Source organism: Sprattus sprattus (assembly GCF_963457725.1).
Source record: "Sprattus sprattus genome assembly, chromosome: 4".
NCBI classification, from domain to species: Eukaryota; Metazoa; Chordata; class Actinopteri; order Clupeiformes; family Clupeidae; genus Sprattus; species Sprattus sprattus.
This window is the reverse complement of record NC_137923.1, coordinates 9227370-9245496: the sequence shown is the minus strand read 5'-3', so window position 1 is coordinate 9245496 and position 18127 is coordinate 9227370. Positions and strand designations below refer to the sequence as shown.

Below are 18127 nucleotides of genomic sequence, written 5' to 3'. Positions count from 1 at the left end.
ATCATTTTCCCCTCTTATCTGCCATTCACAAACAGACTACATATCAAACACACTCACACTCCCACACACTCCCACACACACGCCATCCAACACACATACATACACATGCCACTCAATCCAATCTCAGCTACACACACAGGCGGTTAAGCAGCAAACCAACCAGAGTCCTCCGAGACCAGTGTATATACATGCGCACACTCTCACACACTGCCATACTGTTTTGTGCACAGCTACTACGTGTGTGTATCCTCCCATGTGCCTGTTTGCTTAGTTGCCCTTGTCCTGTCCATCATGAAGTGGCATGGCAGGGCTTCAGCGTGTGAAGGAGCCTTTTTACAGCAAAGTCCTTTACACACTCACACTCTCTCACACACACACACACACACACACACACACACACGGTCTTGCAGAAGATCACTGCGCTATGTCAGGAGGTGGGTTTTGAGGTGCTCTGACAGGTTATGCGCCACCCAAACACACACTAACAGGCATCCCTGGGCATGCTATCACACCAGGTGGCACCTGACTGTAGGCTCAATCTGGCAGTGATCCAGGGAGACTGAGTCACTGTGGTGGTGAGTGTAGATTAGAAGATGAGCGAGAGAGACAGAGAATTTATGATAAAAGAGAAGATCGAGAAAATGGTTGAAGGAAGGAGGAGGAGATACAGAGAACAGAAGGGGGAAGGACAGAGAGAGAGAGAGAGAGAGAGAGAGCGAGAGAGAGAGAGAGAGCTGTACAGTTGAGAGGGTGTGTGTCACTCTGTTGTCCAGGGACAGTTTATGAACGTGTCACACGCTTGAGAAGGAAGCGTAGAATTTCAAATGTGTTTGTCCCTCACCTTTACACCCCTTGCTCCACTGTTCAGTTAAACGTGTATCGACACACTTATACACATGCCACACACACTCACACACACACACACACACTCTCTCTCTCCACTGTCCAAAACACGCACGTGTACGCATACACACATACTTGCAATTATTGTGTTCTCTGTCTCTCTCTCTCTCTCTGTCTCTCGGTCTCTCTCTCTCTCTCTCTCTTGCTCTTGTCTTTCTTTCTCTCTCTCTCACTCACACACACACACACACACACACACACACACACACACACACACACACACACACACACACAACCCAACTCCATGCTTTTGAGTGTGTAGGGTCGGGTCAGTAAAGTTGTGTGTGTGAGCATCTTTAATTCACGTCTGGGTGTGCAGGTGTGTTCCGGCATACAGATTTCCTCTGGGCTCCAACAGCTGGCAGAGATGGAGTCAGATGGAGTCAGCTCTGGCCCCAGTCAAACACAGCCCATTCCAGCCTATATGTGGAATCTGTCTGGGCTGAAACCAGACCAGAGTATCAATTCTGGCATACAGGGTCACTCAGTGGCTCGTTACTGCATGTTGGCTTTAGAGTGTGTGCTGGGCTGCAATTTCCTTATGAGTATTTCTTGGGGGTATTTGTGTGTGTGTGTGTGTGTGTGTGTGTGTGTGTGTGTCTGTGTGTGTGTGTGTTCGTGTGTGTTCACGTGCACAGGCACGTGGATTTGAGAGAGTCTTTTGAAAATGAAACAAAGAAAGAGAGGGAGAAAATATGTGTGAGCGAAAACAAGAGAGAAGAGGATTGAAAGTGACCTTTGCGCCTGTTGGATTTTGGTGGTTTTCATTCAGTTGCGTTGTGTTTTCTAAATTGTACTGGAAAGGAAGATGACGTCTTGCACGTGAAGATTGCACGTGTTTATAGACTGAGCTATGTGCTAGTTCTGAGCTAGATGTTGGTGCTGGTGCTTTACCAATTTGCTTTTCCACAGGCTAGAGGGCCACCATAGAGCCATGTCATTACGTCACCGTATACGTCAAAGTATAGCTACTCATTTCTCACAGGAATGCTACAAGCGTTGAACGTAACGTTGCTGTTGGTAGTGGCAGCGTGTTTGACAAATGGGCTTCCAGCATTAAAGCTAACCTCCTAGCCAATGCAGTATGCATTAAACATCACAGCAGCACACTTGCATACACGCAGAGCTAATCACTAGCACGCACACACAGAGATGATCTCTCGCTGTCACTCACAAACTCACTCTCATTCTCTCGCACACACACACACACACACACACACACACACACACACACACACACACACACACACACACACACACACACAGACACACACACAGACACACACACACACAGTTGTGTTTTTGATGCTGCCCTCAGTCATTAAGGATTCCTTCTGAAGGCCCTAGTGAGAGTGATCAAAAGGCCTCAAACGGCCGTCATATGTTGGTGTTTATGTTCCCATTACTGTGTGAATATGCTGTGTGCACCAGTGAATCACCAGCCACATGTTGTTGTTGTTGTTGTTGTTGGTTCTGTTGGCACTTTCTTTCTCCCTCCATTCTGTATCTCTATTGGTCGCTCTCTCCCATCCCTCCCTCTCTTTCTCTTTTCTCTCTCTCTCTCACCCTCTGTTTCTCTCTCTCCTTTACCTCTGTCTCTCCCTCTCTCTCCCGGCCAGACTGACTGGCGTTTTGAGAGCAGTGAACAGGAGCAGTGAGCAGGCAGGGCCTGCAGCTGAGGGGGCTCCAGAGAGGGTTCCTACTGAGCAGCAGAGATAATGAGCCACAGACAGACAGCAGGAGGGGGGAGAGACACGTCACAAGCTCAACACATGAGGGAGAAGGAGAGAGGGGGGGGGGGGGTGCTGGATAGACGCACAACCTCAACACATGAGAGAGAAGGAGAGAGAGAGAGAGAGAGGGGGGGGGGGGGGGGGTTGGAGAGACGCACAAACTCAACACATGAGAGAGAAGGAGAGAGAGAGAGAGGGGGGGGGGTTGGAGAGACGCACAAGCTCAACACATGAGGGAGAAGGAGAGAGAGAGAGAGGGGGGGGGGGTTGGAGAGACGCACAAGCTCAACACATGAGAAAGTGAGAGAGGGACAGACACTTAACATATGAGGCAGAGGGGGGGGGCAGGGTAATATAGGGAACACAAGAAAGGGATTGGTTGGTGACCTGAACACAAGAGAGAGAGAGAGAGAAAGAAAGAAAGTAAAGAGACTGACAATTTGATCACACAAGTGACAGGAAAAGAGGTACCACAGGGAATATGAAAGAGGAGCAGGGAGGGAGAGACTAGAGCAAGCAAAAAAAGTCCATTACATGCCAGGAACGCAAGAGAAGGTCAGAGTAAAGACATGAAAGACCGCGGCACCTAATGGCGGTGAAAGGGTGAGAGAAACCGTAAGTGGGAGAGAGGCATAGCGACTGAGAGAAGAACTGGTGCTGTGACGAAGAGAAACAGTGGGGGGGGAGGAAGAGAAGGACGGAGACAGAGAGAAGAATCGGTTCTGTGAGTGTGACACCGAGTGAGCGAGGGAGAGATGGTAACGGAGATTATTGACTGACTGACTGACTGACTGACTGTCATCATCTCTCTCACCTCCTGAAGGTCACCCTGACTCTGACTGCATAAGCAGCAGCCACATCTGTCTCTTACGAACTTTTCCTCTAACAGCTTTTACAGTCTCACTCACTGTTATATAAAACGGCATCTGTTCGGCACTAGCCACTATTCACCAGAGAGCTTCCCACCTCCCTCCTGTTTCAGTGTGTGAGAACGCCATATTAAAGTAGGCACGTTACTGAGAAACAAAGTGCTATTCATAGGAATGTAAATGTATGCATAGGAATATGGCTGTGGAAGAAAGAAAATGCAAACTGCAAACTAAACTATTGCTTATTACGCGTGGGGCCTACCGACTCACTCCCATGAGGAGCCTACTGCACAACAGGCACAGTGAGTCATCCTGCCCACCCCCAGAAGAGCAGTGTTTGAAACTCCAACCACAACACCCACAGGGCATTAGCCTATATAGCAGAATACAGACAGCCTAAACACTAGCATGCATGTGAGCATTCAGGGGCCGGCTCCATAACCAGGGATACAGCCTCAACCTGGGGATGAACACCCTTTCTGCTGTCCTCTACTGTTCAGCTGTTCCTGAGTACTTGGTGATGCAAAGCCAGCTACTGAGTAGTAGAGTTTTGATTACTATAGAGCATATTTTTTGCATTAATGCATGTAGCATATCCCTTTACAGTGTAGCGCATACATTCAGGCATGTAGCATATCCCTTTACAGTGTAGCGCATACATTCAGGCATGTAGCATATACCTTTACAGTGTAGCGCATACATTCATGCACGTAGCATACCTTTACAGTGTAGCGCATACATCCAGGCATGTAGCATATACCTTTACAGTGTAGCGCATACATCCAGGCATGTAGCATATACCTTTACAGTGTAGTGCATACATTCATGCATGTAGCATATACCTTTACAGTGTAGTGCATACATTCATGCATGTAGCATACCTTTACAGTGTAGCACATATGTGATGCTCATTTTCATGTGCGCTTCCTGGGTACCACATCCTTGACCTTGGAGGTGTTGGCACCTTGCTGTACCATTTGCGACGCAGGAACTCTCAATGCTAAATATTTTATAGCCAGATGTATGCACATAAATACACTGTGTTGGTGTTCTGCAAACCATGTCATTGAAATTGCAAAGGGATTTCATTTTTATTAAATGCATTACAGGGAGCTTATGCTGTATTACTGTGTTGTGTGCAATACAGGCTCAATCTGCTGGCAATCTCAGCGGACACAATCAGGCAGATATAAACACATCACTCACTGCATACGTGATATGGCCGTATCTCTCTCATAGCCATGTGACCACTTGGCTGGTGTTCACTGCTAGGCAGGCAGGCATCAGGGCAGGGCAGTGAATCATCTACATCCTCAGCCGCTCATCCATATGCACGCTTATTCATTGATCACGGAGCCATCTAGCCATCCATCCACCAACCCACCCAGACATCAATCCATCCCTCTGTCCGTCCATCTGTTCCCTTGTGAAATTTCAGAGGCTGGCCACTCTGACTGACTGACCAGCTGATTGGCTACTGAGCAGTAAGACTTCAAGTTATGTGACTCATAGTATCGCATTGTTGTGATATAAATATATGGGCAATTCCTCATTTATTTTGGCACATTTGTGCTCATCTAAATAATGCTAAAGCTTGCTAAAGCCTTCACTTTTCAACAGATACAAGAGGTTTGTGTATAGTCACAGCGTTAACTACGGGTGATTTTTAAAACTGATTTTTTTTAGCCTCTAGTTTAACTCTCCTGTTGAACAACATCCGCTAAAGCACCTCCTAAATGCCTTTGTTTTCTGACATATGTTTATATAGGTTACAAAATGTTATTATGAGATATACTGGGTTATTATTGGAATGTTTTTAAGCATCAGTCTACAATTTTCTTTTAGATCTTATTTGATCTGCTCAGTGAACAGGTATGAGAAGGTGTAAGCTACCTAGTGGATGCTATGCAGTGAAGGTAGTCAAAGTATCAAGCATTTTTTGTATTTTTTATTTTTTTTAAGTTTATTTGTTGGAATGACCCATTATATGACTGTTCTTGGCTACTCTTTCCCAGGAACTGTTCCTACTGCTGAGTGCCATCTCAACTTAGCAACTCCTACAAATACTACAACCTCATGGACTTTTTTAATTAACCTGGGATTATAATTCATGATTAAATTCCTCTGCTCTCTTGTGTTCTATCGCGTGGAAGGTGTGTGTGCTTGTGTGCTTGTGTGCTTGTGCGCGCGTGTGTGTGTTGTGGGACAGATTTACAGTAAGATGTTTATTATATGAGTAATAGCACTGTGTGGCCTTGACTATTCCCCTATCCTCCCCTGTTCATGCCAGTCATTGGTTTCAGAGGCAAAATGCGCTCACACACTCTTTCTCACACACACATACACACACACACACACACACACACACACACACACACACACACACACACACACACCACCCACGGCTTTGCCTGCTCGATTGCCCGCTTTGCTCCCTGGAGGCACTTAAAAGAGATTTATTAAAAGCCAAATTAAACGGGGGAGCTTTACTGGAGCCGGCGGCTGGTGTGATGTTACGGCTAAACGGCAGAGACGGTGCAGTGGAGCTCTGTGGCTGGAGTGGAGGGGGCCTGGGGGCAGGGGTGTGGGAGGATGGGAGAGATGCCGCATAAGGAAGTGATTCTTTTAGTGACGGCAAGCGCATTGGGCTGGCTTATGCGTATGTCAAGGCGGTTTCATGACATGAGCTGGAGATGTTGGATATGGGTCTGGTGGTGTCTGATTCCCTTTTGACGTCTGTGCTGTCAGTCTGGGGCAGAGAAAGGGATGGTGTCAACTTCCTGTCTGTCTCTGATGCCTGTATGAGTGTTTTTGTGTGTGTGTGTGTGTGTGGGGGGGGGGGGGGAGGTTGTTATGGTTATGTCTCAATCATCTGACATTCTGAAGGTGAAGTTGAAAAGGTCATTACTGTCTGACTTCCGTGTTCCTGCTGAGTGATCATGTCAGGCGGTCAATCTTTTACCGTGAACGATTTCCACGATCGCCTTCTCCTTTCTCTCTCTTCCCCAAACCATGCCTCCCTCTCCCACTTCTTATCTGTTCCATCTCTTCATCCACCCCCCCACCCCCCCACTCTCTATTTCTCTCTTCCTCTCTCATCTCTCCGTTTCCTCTCTCTCCTACCCTGCCCTAAAGCATTCTTCTGGCCTCCCCGCCCACAGCCTCATCAGAGCTGGGCTGTCTTATGCTGTGCAGGGAGAAGGGGAGAGAAAGGGAGAGGGGGAGGGAAAGGAGGAAAGTGAACGAAAAAGGTGGAGTGAAAGGAGGCGATGAAAGACATAGTGGGGGAGGGAGAGGGAGAGAAAGAAAAAGGGATAGATGGATAGAGAGAGAAACAGACCAACAATACAGCCCAATCGTAGTCCAGTCCAGTCCTAGGCCCCCTCCGCTCCCCTAGAGAAATCTCCATTAGAGAGAGACATCCATTTGGGCAGTGGCAGCCTTCTTTGCTTCCTCCCCAACCCACTGTCAGCTTGACAAAGCTGTTTACACCCTCATGTATAGTCACCACGCTCTTTCTCTCGCGCGCGCGCTCTCTCTCTCTCTCTTCCTCCCACCCTCTCTCTCTCTCTCTCTCGCTCTCTCTCTCTCTCTCTCTCGCTCTCTCTCTCTCGCTCTCTCTCTCTCTCTCTCTCTCTCTCTCTCTCTCGCGCTCTCTCTCTCTCTCTCTCTCCTCTCTCTCTCTCTCTCTCTCTGCTGAGGCTGCATCTCTTGTTTTTCTTCCCTTTGTTTCTTTTTTCTGTCTTTTTTTCTTTCTTTCCATGGTGCTCTTTATTCGTGGCAATCCACCCACGCGTTGCCGTGTGTGTGTGTGTGTGTGTGTGTGTGTGTGTGTGTGTGTGTGTGTGTGTGTGTGTGTGTCGTGTGTGTGTGTGTGTGTGTGTGTCGTGTGTGTGTGTGTGTGTCGTGTGTGTGTGTGTGTGTGTGTGTGTGTGTGTGTGTGTCGTGTGTGTGCTGCCTCGCCCTGCCCTGGTCGGCGCGGTTGGCTGCGTTTGGTCCCTCTGGGCCGTGGAGGAAATCAGGTGCGTCTGAAGCGTGCCACACTCAATATGCAGCCACCATCCATAACCAGCCCCGCTACACACAAGTGTGTGTGTGTGTGTGTGTGTGTCAGTGAGCATTTGCGTTATATAGTGTAGAATCACGCATGGATGTTATTTATGTGCCCTGATTCCCCCTTATACTGGCTGTGTATCTACTGTGGTTCAGGTAGAAGTCCCTCTGGACGCTGGGCGGAAGGTGAGGACCATAACTCAAACTCTATATACTAGCCTCCTAGGCCCTCGTTTCCAGCCCGTCCCCTCGGGTCAGCCCCCCATGCCAGTCATAGATCAACACTCGTGCTCTTCAAGGATCCTGCCGTCCCTGGCTTCTCCTTCATCATCTGTGCCCTAAAAGAGACAAAAAAAGAGCCCTAGGCCTATTTGAAGTCATTAAGTATAATTTGTAATTTTGTTCTTGGAAAATGTCGTTGTTCGTCCCTGAGCTTCCTCCATTTTACCTTAATTGGGGCAAATTCGATCAACACTGAGACACACACCCCCGCCCCCCCCCTTGTTTTATAGGATTCATTTTGCTAACAATTCCCAGCATACAAGAACAGAATCTCTCATTAATCTCAGACTCCATCACGGTTCCTAGAGCCCAATAAGACGTGCTCATCAATCTGACTGCCTAATGAAAACTGAAACATCCCGTGATTGGACGCTGTTCAGCTAATCGTTACATCATCCCCGTCTTTCCCCTGTATCCTTTTTGTGTTTGAAGGTCTGGTGTGGTTTGGGCTCATTTAGAAGGGTTTTCCTGAAGGGAGTCAAGGTCACTCACTACTGTCTCCATCTCTCGCCATCTCCCAACACATCCTCAGGGGATGACTGTGTGTGTGTGTGTGTGTGTGTGTGTGTGTGTGTGTGTGTGTGTGTGTGTGTGTGTGTTTGTGTGGGAGAGAGTTCCCATACTGTCCCTTGTTACTTACATCAGTCAGAAACAGACACTGACAAACTGTGCTCTACATCTGGCCCTGATCTGACGCCTGTCCTGAATGTGCTCTGCAGCCAGGGTTTAGGAAGTGCAACCTTTCATGTCAGGTTTATGATCTTCGTCCAACCTGTGTGCGTTTAACCACCTCGTCCCTCAAGCTCAACTTGAGGCTGCAGCCAGCACTGACCTGTCAGAGGAAGCTGGCTCTCATCAGGCCTCTGGGGCAAAGCAAGAGACTGTGTCATAACACACACACACACACACACAAACACGAAAAACTTCTCTTCATCCCCTCCCTTCTCTCGCTCTTACTCTCTCATAAGTCACCCACAAACACACACACACACACACACACACAAAGCCCTGCAGCTCTCCCAAGTTTTTCTTTCTCCTCTAGATACCCTGCCTCGATATTTTAAACACACATTTGATCCTTCTGAGCATCCGCTCCTGCCCAGCCTAGCGGTAAACGAGACACTTGACCCGCCGCGCAACATGGCACGGCTCTGCGTACAATTGTAATACCGACCCATGTGGTTTATTATGTCTTAACCGCCCTCTTGGTGAGCCAGCACTGTGAAGGGCATATCGGCAGCTGATGGCGATCATTACCGGGTCCGTTAGGGATGGCGAGAGTGAAGAGAGTGGACAATTTATGAGTGTGTGACGAGGCGAGAGACGAGCGTACTTTGGATAGAGCCCTCAGGGCAGAGGGGACATCAGCCAGGCCGACAACTGTTGTCATCACTGCGTAAATAGACACAATGGGGTGTGTGTGTGTGTGTGTGCGTGCTTGTGTGTCTTTGCCCATATAAAACTTCAGCTATTCAGTTTCTTTCGTCCTAGGGCTGGGCGATATAGCAAATTAATTTGATTAATGAGAGTGTTTGTTTTTGTGAAAAATGCCTAAGTCGCCAGATTGAGATCAGTGCTTCCTCTGCTGCTGAAATACCATAGAATTACGACAGTTATGTTCTCTGCGAAACATTGAGATGTTCTTAAGAATATCATAGAAACATTGAGATGTTCTTAAATAATATTTATGAGAAACATTCGGAGACCACGTTTCTTCCTGTTACATCAGTCTCCGAACAATTCTATTTGTTGTTGTTGAACAGGTCCTTCATTAAACATGTTAGTGAGGTTGTGGCTTCAGTTTTGTCACTTCAATGCCGCCGGTAAACCATATATTAATAGCAACTGAATTACACTTGTGGTCAAGCAATGTTGCTAGTGTAAAGTCTAGAACAAAGATGGTGTTTTGCAGATTCAGCTGATCTTTGTCATGTTTTGTCTTGTACATGTAGAAGTGATTCGTCAATAACACAGAAAGACAATTTAGTGTCATCCTTTACTCATTTCTTTCTCTCCCTCACTCACTCACGGGCTCTGTCATTTCCACTCTCTCCTCCTTTTTCTTCCCTCTCTTTCTTCTTCTTTGCTTAGTAGACAACCTTCACCATTGCACTTAATCAATGGGCTGAACGCTGTGCTGATTGATGTGGAGGGAGTCTAATAGAATCACTGTCTCTGTGGTCTTGGTCTTCACCCATCCCTGCTGCCAGTGGAGGAACCTCCTTGTAGAGCTGTTAGATGTAGCTGGATGTAGAGGCTCATATGCACTCAGTGCTGGAGTATACTGGATCTAGTAGTGTAGTAGCTCAAAGCCTGACTCCACCCACTGCATGGTTTTGAAAAATGCTAAAATGCTGGGCAGGGGGATGGTGCGGAGAACGGCTGAGATTTGACTCCTCTACGTCATAACACACAAAGATTCGAAAGAAGTCCCAAACGGTTAGACACTATATCAGCATTTGTCCTTGGATGATTTTGGATTTTTCTTTGTTTGTTTTTCTATGATGATTTGTGGCATTCTGTCAGTAAACCCAGAGCCCATCCATCCCGTGCAGAGCAGCCTCAGTCTGCAGTGCACCAGTGTGGCTGGGTGAGTCTCCCTGCTGCAGGGACTCCTGCTGGTCTCATTCTCTCACCCCCTGGAGCCTGGCTGGGTACATTTGAAATCCGACCTACATAACATGACCAGGCGAAGGAGCTGCAGGCAGTGCTGCGATGAACTGTGACTAGACAGTGTCAGCACAGGACAGTTAAAATCACGACACACCGACAGACATACTTTCTATCTCTCACTTGCTCCTTCTCTCTCATTCTCACTCTCTCACAAACACACAAACACACACAACACACACTTATTTTCAGCTGTATTTTGTATCCATGCTGTGTCGCTGGACATCTTACAGTTAGTGCTGTCCAATAGCTGGCCGTCTGACATGGCATGCCCCCCCCCCCCCCCTCCCAGAGCTGCTGTCCAGCTGGTGTGTGATGGTGTGAGGACAGCCATGTTCATTATCTGCGGTGCGGGGAGCCTGTTATCCTGAACACCGTCCAGCACGGGCAGACACACTACACACAGAGATGCCAGCCCACACACAGGCATACTATCACACACTTACCAACTGACAACCACACACAGGCATGATCTCACATATGTGTACACACACACACACACACACACACACACACACACACAGACACACAGAGCCATGCACATAAACATACATGCATGGAAGCACGCACACACAGTACAATTGTATGCACACAGTCACTCACACAAACAGAGCAGAGCCTCACACCCCACATGTCTTATCGGAGTGAGTGTGTGTGTTTAGTTCCGTTCAGTTCACTGTGATCCATTGGTCTGCCTTGCTAAACAAGTGTATGTGTTTCAGTATGTTGATGTGCTGTAAACACGCAAGTTTCTCAAAACAAAACAGCAATCCCACAATGAATTTCCCACATCTCACAAACAAACACACACAAATGGCATGGCAGCCAGAGGGCCATAAAGCCTGATTATTGTGCTGTTGTTTTCCGCTATGGCTAAATTCAACCCTGATTACTGTGTTGTTTTATAGGCTGTTGGACTGTAATTCTTGCAATAAACCAGCATTTAATGTGCTGCTGACAGGCCGTGTGTGTGTGTGTGTGTGTGTCTGTCTTACTAGAGCAAGCTGTATCCCGCTGCTTGTTTTGAATGACCAAATCATAATGGCTTATGTCTTAAAGCAATCTACTTAGAGTACTTAGTTACATCAAACTAAATAAACTTACGTCAGTGAGCACATGCACCTGCATGAGAACCAAGCTAGCCTTTAGCACAGTTGGCCCTTTGGACTGTTTTTTTTTTTTTGTTGTTGTTGTCGTTCATTTCTGTTGCTTTTCTTTTGCTCTTTCTCCATCTTTTTCAAGCTGGCTCTTTTTCTCTATCGGTCTATCTGTCAGTGTCAATATATCATCTATGTATTTATATCAGTTGTTGTCTTCATCGTCACTGTCTATCATCTATGCATCTATATTAGTTGTCGTCTGCATCGTCAGTGTCTATATATCTATCTGCCTTCCTCTTCTTGCACCTCAGAGATGGCCGCTTCAATCTGTTGACATTGACATTTAGATAGATAACTGCTACCTGCTAGGCTACTCAGAGGCCATCATGCACCTACCAGACTACTGTAGGCCACACACTATACTGACTACTGCCCCCTTGTGTGGGGTGAGGTGAGTTAGTTAGTTAGTTAGTTAGTTAGTAAGTTGTGTAACACGTTCTGTATGTGCATGCATGAGTAGTCAAGGGCCATTGCGGGTGTTGGCCAGATGTGCAGCACTGAAGCAGGCGCCCACGTAGGGCTGCAGAAAGTGAGTCGAGCGCTAGTGGCAAAGAGCCTTCATTATTAAAACAGCCTGTCAGTTTTAGCCCAACTGTTCCTTGTTCTACACACACACACAAACACAACCACACACACACACACACACACACACACACACACACACACATTAACGGCAGCCAGAAAAGTATGGAGAGAGAGAGAAGAAGAAGAGACGTCTTCACCAAGCCCATCTGATCAGCTCTTTGCTCTGACCACGAGTTTCCATTTCAGTCTCTCTCTCTCTCACTTTGATTGGATTTGCTTATAGTCACCTTTCTCAAGTCTATTCCTGTGTCACTTATTGAATTTGAATGAATTGATCCTTGAATAATAACGAATGTGTTATGTGAAAGTTTGAATAACTAACAGTGTGTTATTATTTGTTAGAATACTATCAGTTCTAATCTCCAACCCCCCCCCCTCTGTCCCTCTGCAGCGGAGCCTCTTCCTCTGATGGACCTGTGTCGGCGGGCGGCTCGCCTGGCCCTGGGCCGGGAGCGGCTGCAGGAGATCGAGACCCTCCCTCTGCCGCAGTCCCTGAAGAATTACCTCCAGTACCAGTGAGCCGGATGAGACCAACTGGACCACACAACACCACACCGCACCAGACTGACGGAGGAAGAGAGGGAGGCTGCCGCTCAGCCCCATGGGATATGTTTACATTCACGAGCCGCCGCCGCCGCCGCCGCTCACCAACGGGACACCTGAGCGCCACTGTTTTTACTCAACTCGAGGAAGAGTTTTAATCTCACTCTGTCTCTTTCTCGCTCTTTCTCTCCCCTTCTTCTACCTCCCTCTTCCTCTGTTTATCTTTATACCTTTTAAGTTATTTGATGGCTGTGACTTTGGGGATGGGGGTGGTATGGTGGTTGCGTTACGACTTTGTGGCTGGTTGCCGTGGAGACGACTGAAGTGCTGTGGGGGTGGACAGGGGCGTAGGGCGGTATCTCGACCCGCACCCTAGGCAGGGAGAGACCTGGAGTGGGTGTTAGCATGCTCAGACAGCACACTAACCTTTGGAGGCCTTGTTTTCCGAGAAGAAGAAAGCCAATCCAAAACCTCACCGTCCGAAACCAAACCAAACCAAACCGAGCTGAACTGACCTGACCTGAATTGAACTGAACTCTGTATGGCGTCAGTAATGGCTCGCAGTTCCTCAAGCCTCCACCAGAGGTGCTATAGGACTCCTCTCTTCCCTTGCCAGCTTTTCTGGAGGGGATTGGGCTGGATCGGGCTGAACCGAGCCCAGCCGTCCAGCTCACCCGATAAACACACCACAGGCCTTCAGCTCCTCTACCCTGGCAGGAGCTGCAGTGGGACACACACACACACACACACACACATACATACTCATGTACACACACACACACACACACACACACACACACACACACACACACATGTACACACACACACACACACACACACACACACACACACACACACACATACATACATACATACATACATACATACATGCATGCATGCATACATTCATACATACATGCATACATACATAGTCATGTACAGACATTCATACACTCCCACACACACACACACTCCTACACACACTCACACACACACACACACACACACACACACACACACACACACACACACACACACACACACACAGCAATTACCATAAAAGGGTCCAGGGAGGATGTCCTTGTCTTCCCAGTATGTAACGTTACACATACACACATAAACTACACTAAAATATGCACAACACACTCATACACACACATGAACACACCCTTTTCAAAGAGCTTAAGTCACTTTTTTATTCCTAAGTTTCTACCCTTGATTGGATTGTGTGTGAGTTTTTTTTCTTTTTCTGATTCTGATGACCACGACGACAACGATGATTCTGTTTATGCTGTTTATTAGTATGATGTTTATTTATCAGGAATTAGTTCCTTTTTAACGGAATGATCGTGGGACCGTACAGACCAACTCTGTATTGCTGTGGCAGACCTTCACATCTTTCAGCTGAGGCTTTTGTTACTGGATGCTGCTTTTATTATGATTATTATTATTATGATGATCATTATTATTATTATTATTATTATCACACTTAATACCACATCTATCACAGACTGTCTGCCTGTAGGGGGTGGGTGTGTGTGTGTGTGTGTGGTGTGTGTGCTAGGCAGTGGAATGTATGGACAGGGCTGCTCTCAGCATATCAGCTATGTGAATAAAGGCCAAGTTGAATGAGCATTAACTGTGTTTCTTACTGAGTGTGTCTCCTGGTCATTCCTTCCCTATAACCCTAGCTGTGGGTATGTGGGAGAGGTTTGTGTGTGTGTGTGTGTGTGTGTGTGTGTGTGTGTGTGTGTGTGTGTGTGTGTGTGTGTGTGTTTTAGAGAGAAAGGGAAATAAAAACTACAAACGAGAGAAAGAGAGAGACATGCTGCGAGTGTGTGTGTGTTTGTGAGAGGCTCTTGTATGTTTGTGTGTGTCTGTTTGAACACAGGCCTTCATACTGAAGTGAATCCAGGACAACCCCATGTCCAGCTGGGTGCATTTACGTAACGCCACACCCACACCACAGCCTCCGCCCTTTCCAGACTTTTCCAGGTTGTTTCTTCATCCTCCCATCTCCAGTTTATTTCTCCCCTCTGTCTCGGCGGCACAAACAGCACAAACAAATGGAGTGTTACCTAATAGAGGACCCAGACCTCAGGGGTTTCTCTGCTTTTGTTTGTCTCTGTACTTCAGTCACCCACACATACACATCCAGCATGGCGCTCTCTCTCTCTTCTCCTCTCGCAGTCTCTCTCCTTACATACCTCTGTACATTTTCTCTCTCCCTCGGTTTCCCCCCCCCCCCCCCCCCCCCCGGATGTTGTTTAGTATTATATTCCCTGGCCTGTGAGAGGATGCGTCCCCATTGCCATGCCATAGAGCAGTCTGCCCTATTTGTGAGCCAGGAGCCGGGATCCAAAAAAAATAGAAAAACAAAGAACACTGGGTCTTGAAAGGGGAGGCAGAGAAGAGTGGCAGAACAGCTTGATGTCTTTTGGGGTAATGGAACACTGGGACTCCAGACTTCACGTTCCTTCAGTGTGCTGACGCCCCTTTTCCTCCCAAATCCTCCCAAGATCCGGGGTGATGTGTCTGCGAGTGCAAAGGATTCTGCTATCGGAAATCAATGCCAGACATCCTGATACTGCCCTATCAACTCAGTATAAAAATGGGTACCTCTTTCCCCCTCTCACTCCCTCCCCCTCCCCTCTCTGTTTCCCTCTCTCCCATGTGTTCTTTCTTCTTCTCTCGCTCTCTCTCTCTCCTTCCGTTTCCAACTCTTTATGGAGTGTGCTTCGGCGTGTGATTTGTCTTTGATCAGAGCTGTTCGACCCAACTAAGAGGAGGTGCGGCTCCTCCTCGATTGAGGGCGGAGCTGTCTCCATCTCCCAGCCTCTCTCTCCTCCCAGCTTCCAGGCAGACTCAGGCAGAATTCTCAGGCAGAATGCTCCGTCACTTACTGTTAAGAGGCTATAGATCAGGCCAGATGACTGGCGCTCCCCACTTCCAGGAAAAGCTCATGCAACACAAATGCATGCATAGCTTCCAGTTAGGACTTCGCTGTGAAATCCCGTCCCATGTTTTGAGATGCCGACATAGTCAGGAGTGACACAGCGAGCCTACAACTGCATGGTGTGTAATAATGTGACTGGTACCATGTTAAGGCCAAATTGGTTTATGAGAGCTGTCTTCACTTTAGAGACAACAGCTAATCCAAAATTTCACAAGAAGCATGGCCATCCTCCAAAACATCTCAGGAATTACAGTATCATTGAACTTCTCGGGAAGGGCAAGGCTACATTTTTTTTGCCATCTCGCCGTTTCTGTGACTCACAGGCTTGCATGTATTCTATAGTTTATTACTCATATCAGCCTACGGAGATGCTAACATCAAAGTCGAGAGAGAAATAAGCCTTAAATAATCCTCATACTTCTATAGACAAACAGAAAAAGCCATTCCTATTAGAACCTCACAGAGTTGGACAGAGCCGTGCTGTGTTGCGCTTGCGGGCTACAACCCTAACAGAGAGAGAGAGAGAGAGCTGAGCTGTGCTTCTGTGCTATTTTCACGGGCAAAGCAAGTGCCCTGTGAGACGCGGCGGCCGTGAGAAGTGTATGAAGGGCCTGATGGTGATGACGCCAAGAAGGTGTCCTGAAGCCTCAAGCTTGAATAGAGCCCTTGTGTGTATCCTGTGTTGACCTCCCATTCTAAACACAGGTGCATCCTGGGGTTTTAAGGGTGGCCACGGGAGGAAAGGGAAGGAGAAGAACAGTGCTTGAGCCGCTGTCAGGGTTCTTCTTCCTGTTTGTCTCACGTTGGTGGAACGACCTGCCTAGCACTACCAGAGCAGGAGCGTCCCTCCCTACCTTTAAGAAACTCTTGAAGACCCAACTCTTCAAAGAGCACCTCTCTTCCTAAACTGGCACCTTGGCTCAACCTGCACTTAAGCAGCAACAGGCCCGCACTTCTTTTTTTATTCTTTCTATGTCGTTTTATAAGCAATATTTATTGTTACACCAGGTTTTTTAATGCTCTTAGCTTGATTGTTCTCCCTTGTACGTCGCTTTGGACAAAAGCGTCTGCTAAATGACTAAATGTAAATGTAAATGTAAATGTAAATGTCTCAGTGTTGCGTGCTGTTTCAATTTAAGTCCACAACAAGCTGGCTGATGGGGGGGTTTCAGGTAAGTATTTTCATACAGAGAGTAGTAAAGGATATTGTTAAATTAGATAAGAGGATGGGAGAGGTGATGCTAACACAAAAACTCTCACTCTCCATCCCTCTAGTTGTCTCTCCGGTCTGAACAGATACAGGGCCCATCCCTCCATCATGTCTGGTGCTGCTTGCTGCTTCTACCCTTTCTGCAACCTGTCAGCAGAGCTCTCTCTGAGCCCAGCCTCTCTCAGGAACACAAGGGGTAACAGATGTGGTAAACTTCATATCCAGATCCTCCACTAGAGGGCGCCAGTAACACACCACACATATACACACTCCAGTCCAGTCAAGTAGAGCTTTATTCTCATCTCAGCCATGTAGAGTACAGTAGAAGCTCGTTCGACCATTAAGAGCCACAGAGATAGAACGCAGACAACAACACATTCAGACAGACAGACAGACAGACAGACAGACAGACAGACAGACAGACTGAATATGCTAACAGGAGGGATGATGAATAATAAATCAACTTTAACAAATAAAATACTTGCTTCAGATGCTGCAGAGCGTTCTCCCAGGTAGGCAATAAAGATTACCATAGCAGTTATGGGTCTTCGGATTGTCTTACGTGTCTACTATATTCGGTGGATGGGGCCCAGCATAGTGTTCAGGAGCTGGCCTGTTAGGGGAAGGAACCATCGCACTGTCTGGTAGACCTGCTTCAGATGCTTTAAAGGAGGTAGGGGGGGGGGGGGGGGAGGAGGAACCCACGGCCTGATGTCTCCTGTTGTAATTGCATGAGGTTCAGAGCCTGCCCCAGGCCTCTTCCTATCGGAGTGTAGTGTGTATATGCACTCTATATACTCCAGGCGGAACACACTGGGGAACCGGATAAAAAATGAACTGAGGCAGAGTCATTCACACACAGAGGAAGAGATATTCCAAACCATGTCAGGTTGCCACGGAAACAGAGCAGTGCGTAAGAAGGGGGCAATAAACAGGATGACAGCCAAACAAGGGAGCTGTCTGATTAAACACCTGACAGCATTGCTATTACAGCCAATGCTTTTCCGTCACCACTTGTGTGTGTGTGTGTGTATATGTGTGTGGGGGGGGGTGTTGGGAGGAATCTTTTTCCATTGCCTACTGAGAACCCATCTGCTGCCATTTGACCTTGCTCATGGTAGTTTGTGTCGTCGTTTACGTGCCTCGCCAGCTTTCATAGATGC

At 47.5% G+C, this 18127-nt stretch overlaps 1 protein-coding gene across 1 annotated transcript in view; it reads left to right on the top strand.

Annotated features, from left to right (window-relative positions):
• spsb4a (splA/ryanodine receptor domain and SOCS box containing 4a) overlaps positions 1-13503 on the top strand; it is a 65982-nt gene extending 52479 nt beyond the window's left edge. The window contains exon 4 of the mRNA XM_080838034.1: positions 12647-13503. Coding sequence (XP_080694160.1) covers positions 12647-12774 — 128 coding nt within the window. The 3' untranslated portion in view covers positions 12775-13503. The remainder of the gene's footprint in view (positions 1-12646) is intronic.
• Positions 13504-18127: the final 4624 nt, after the last annotated feature.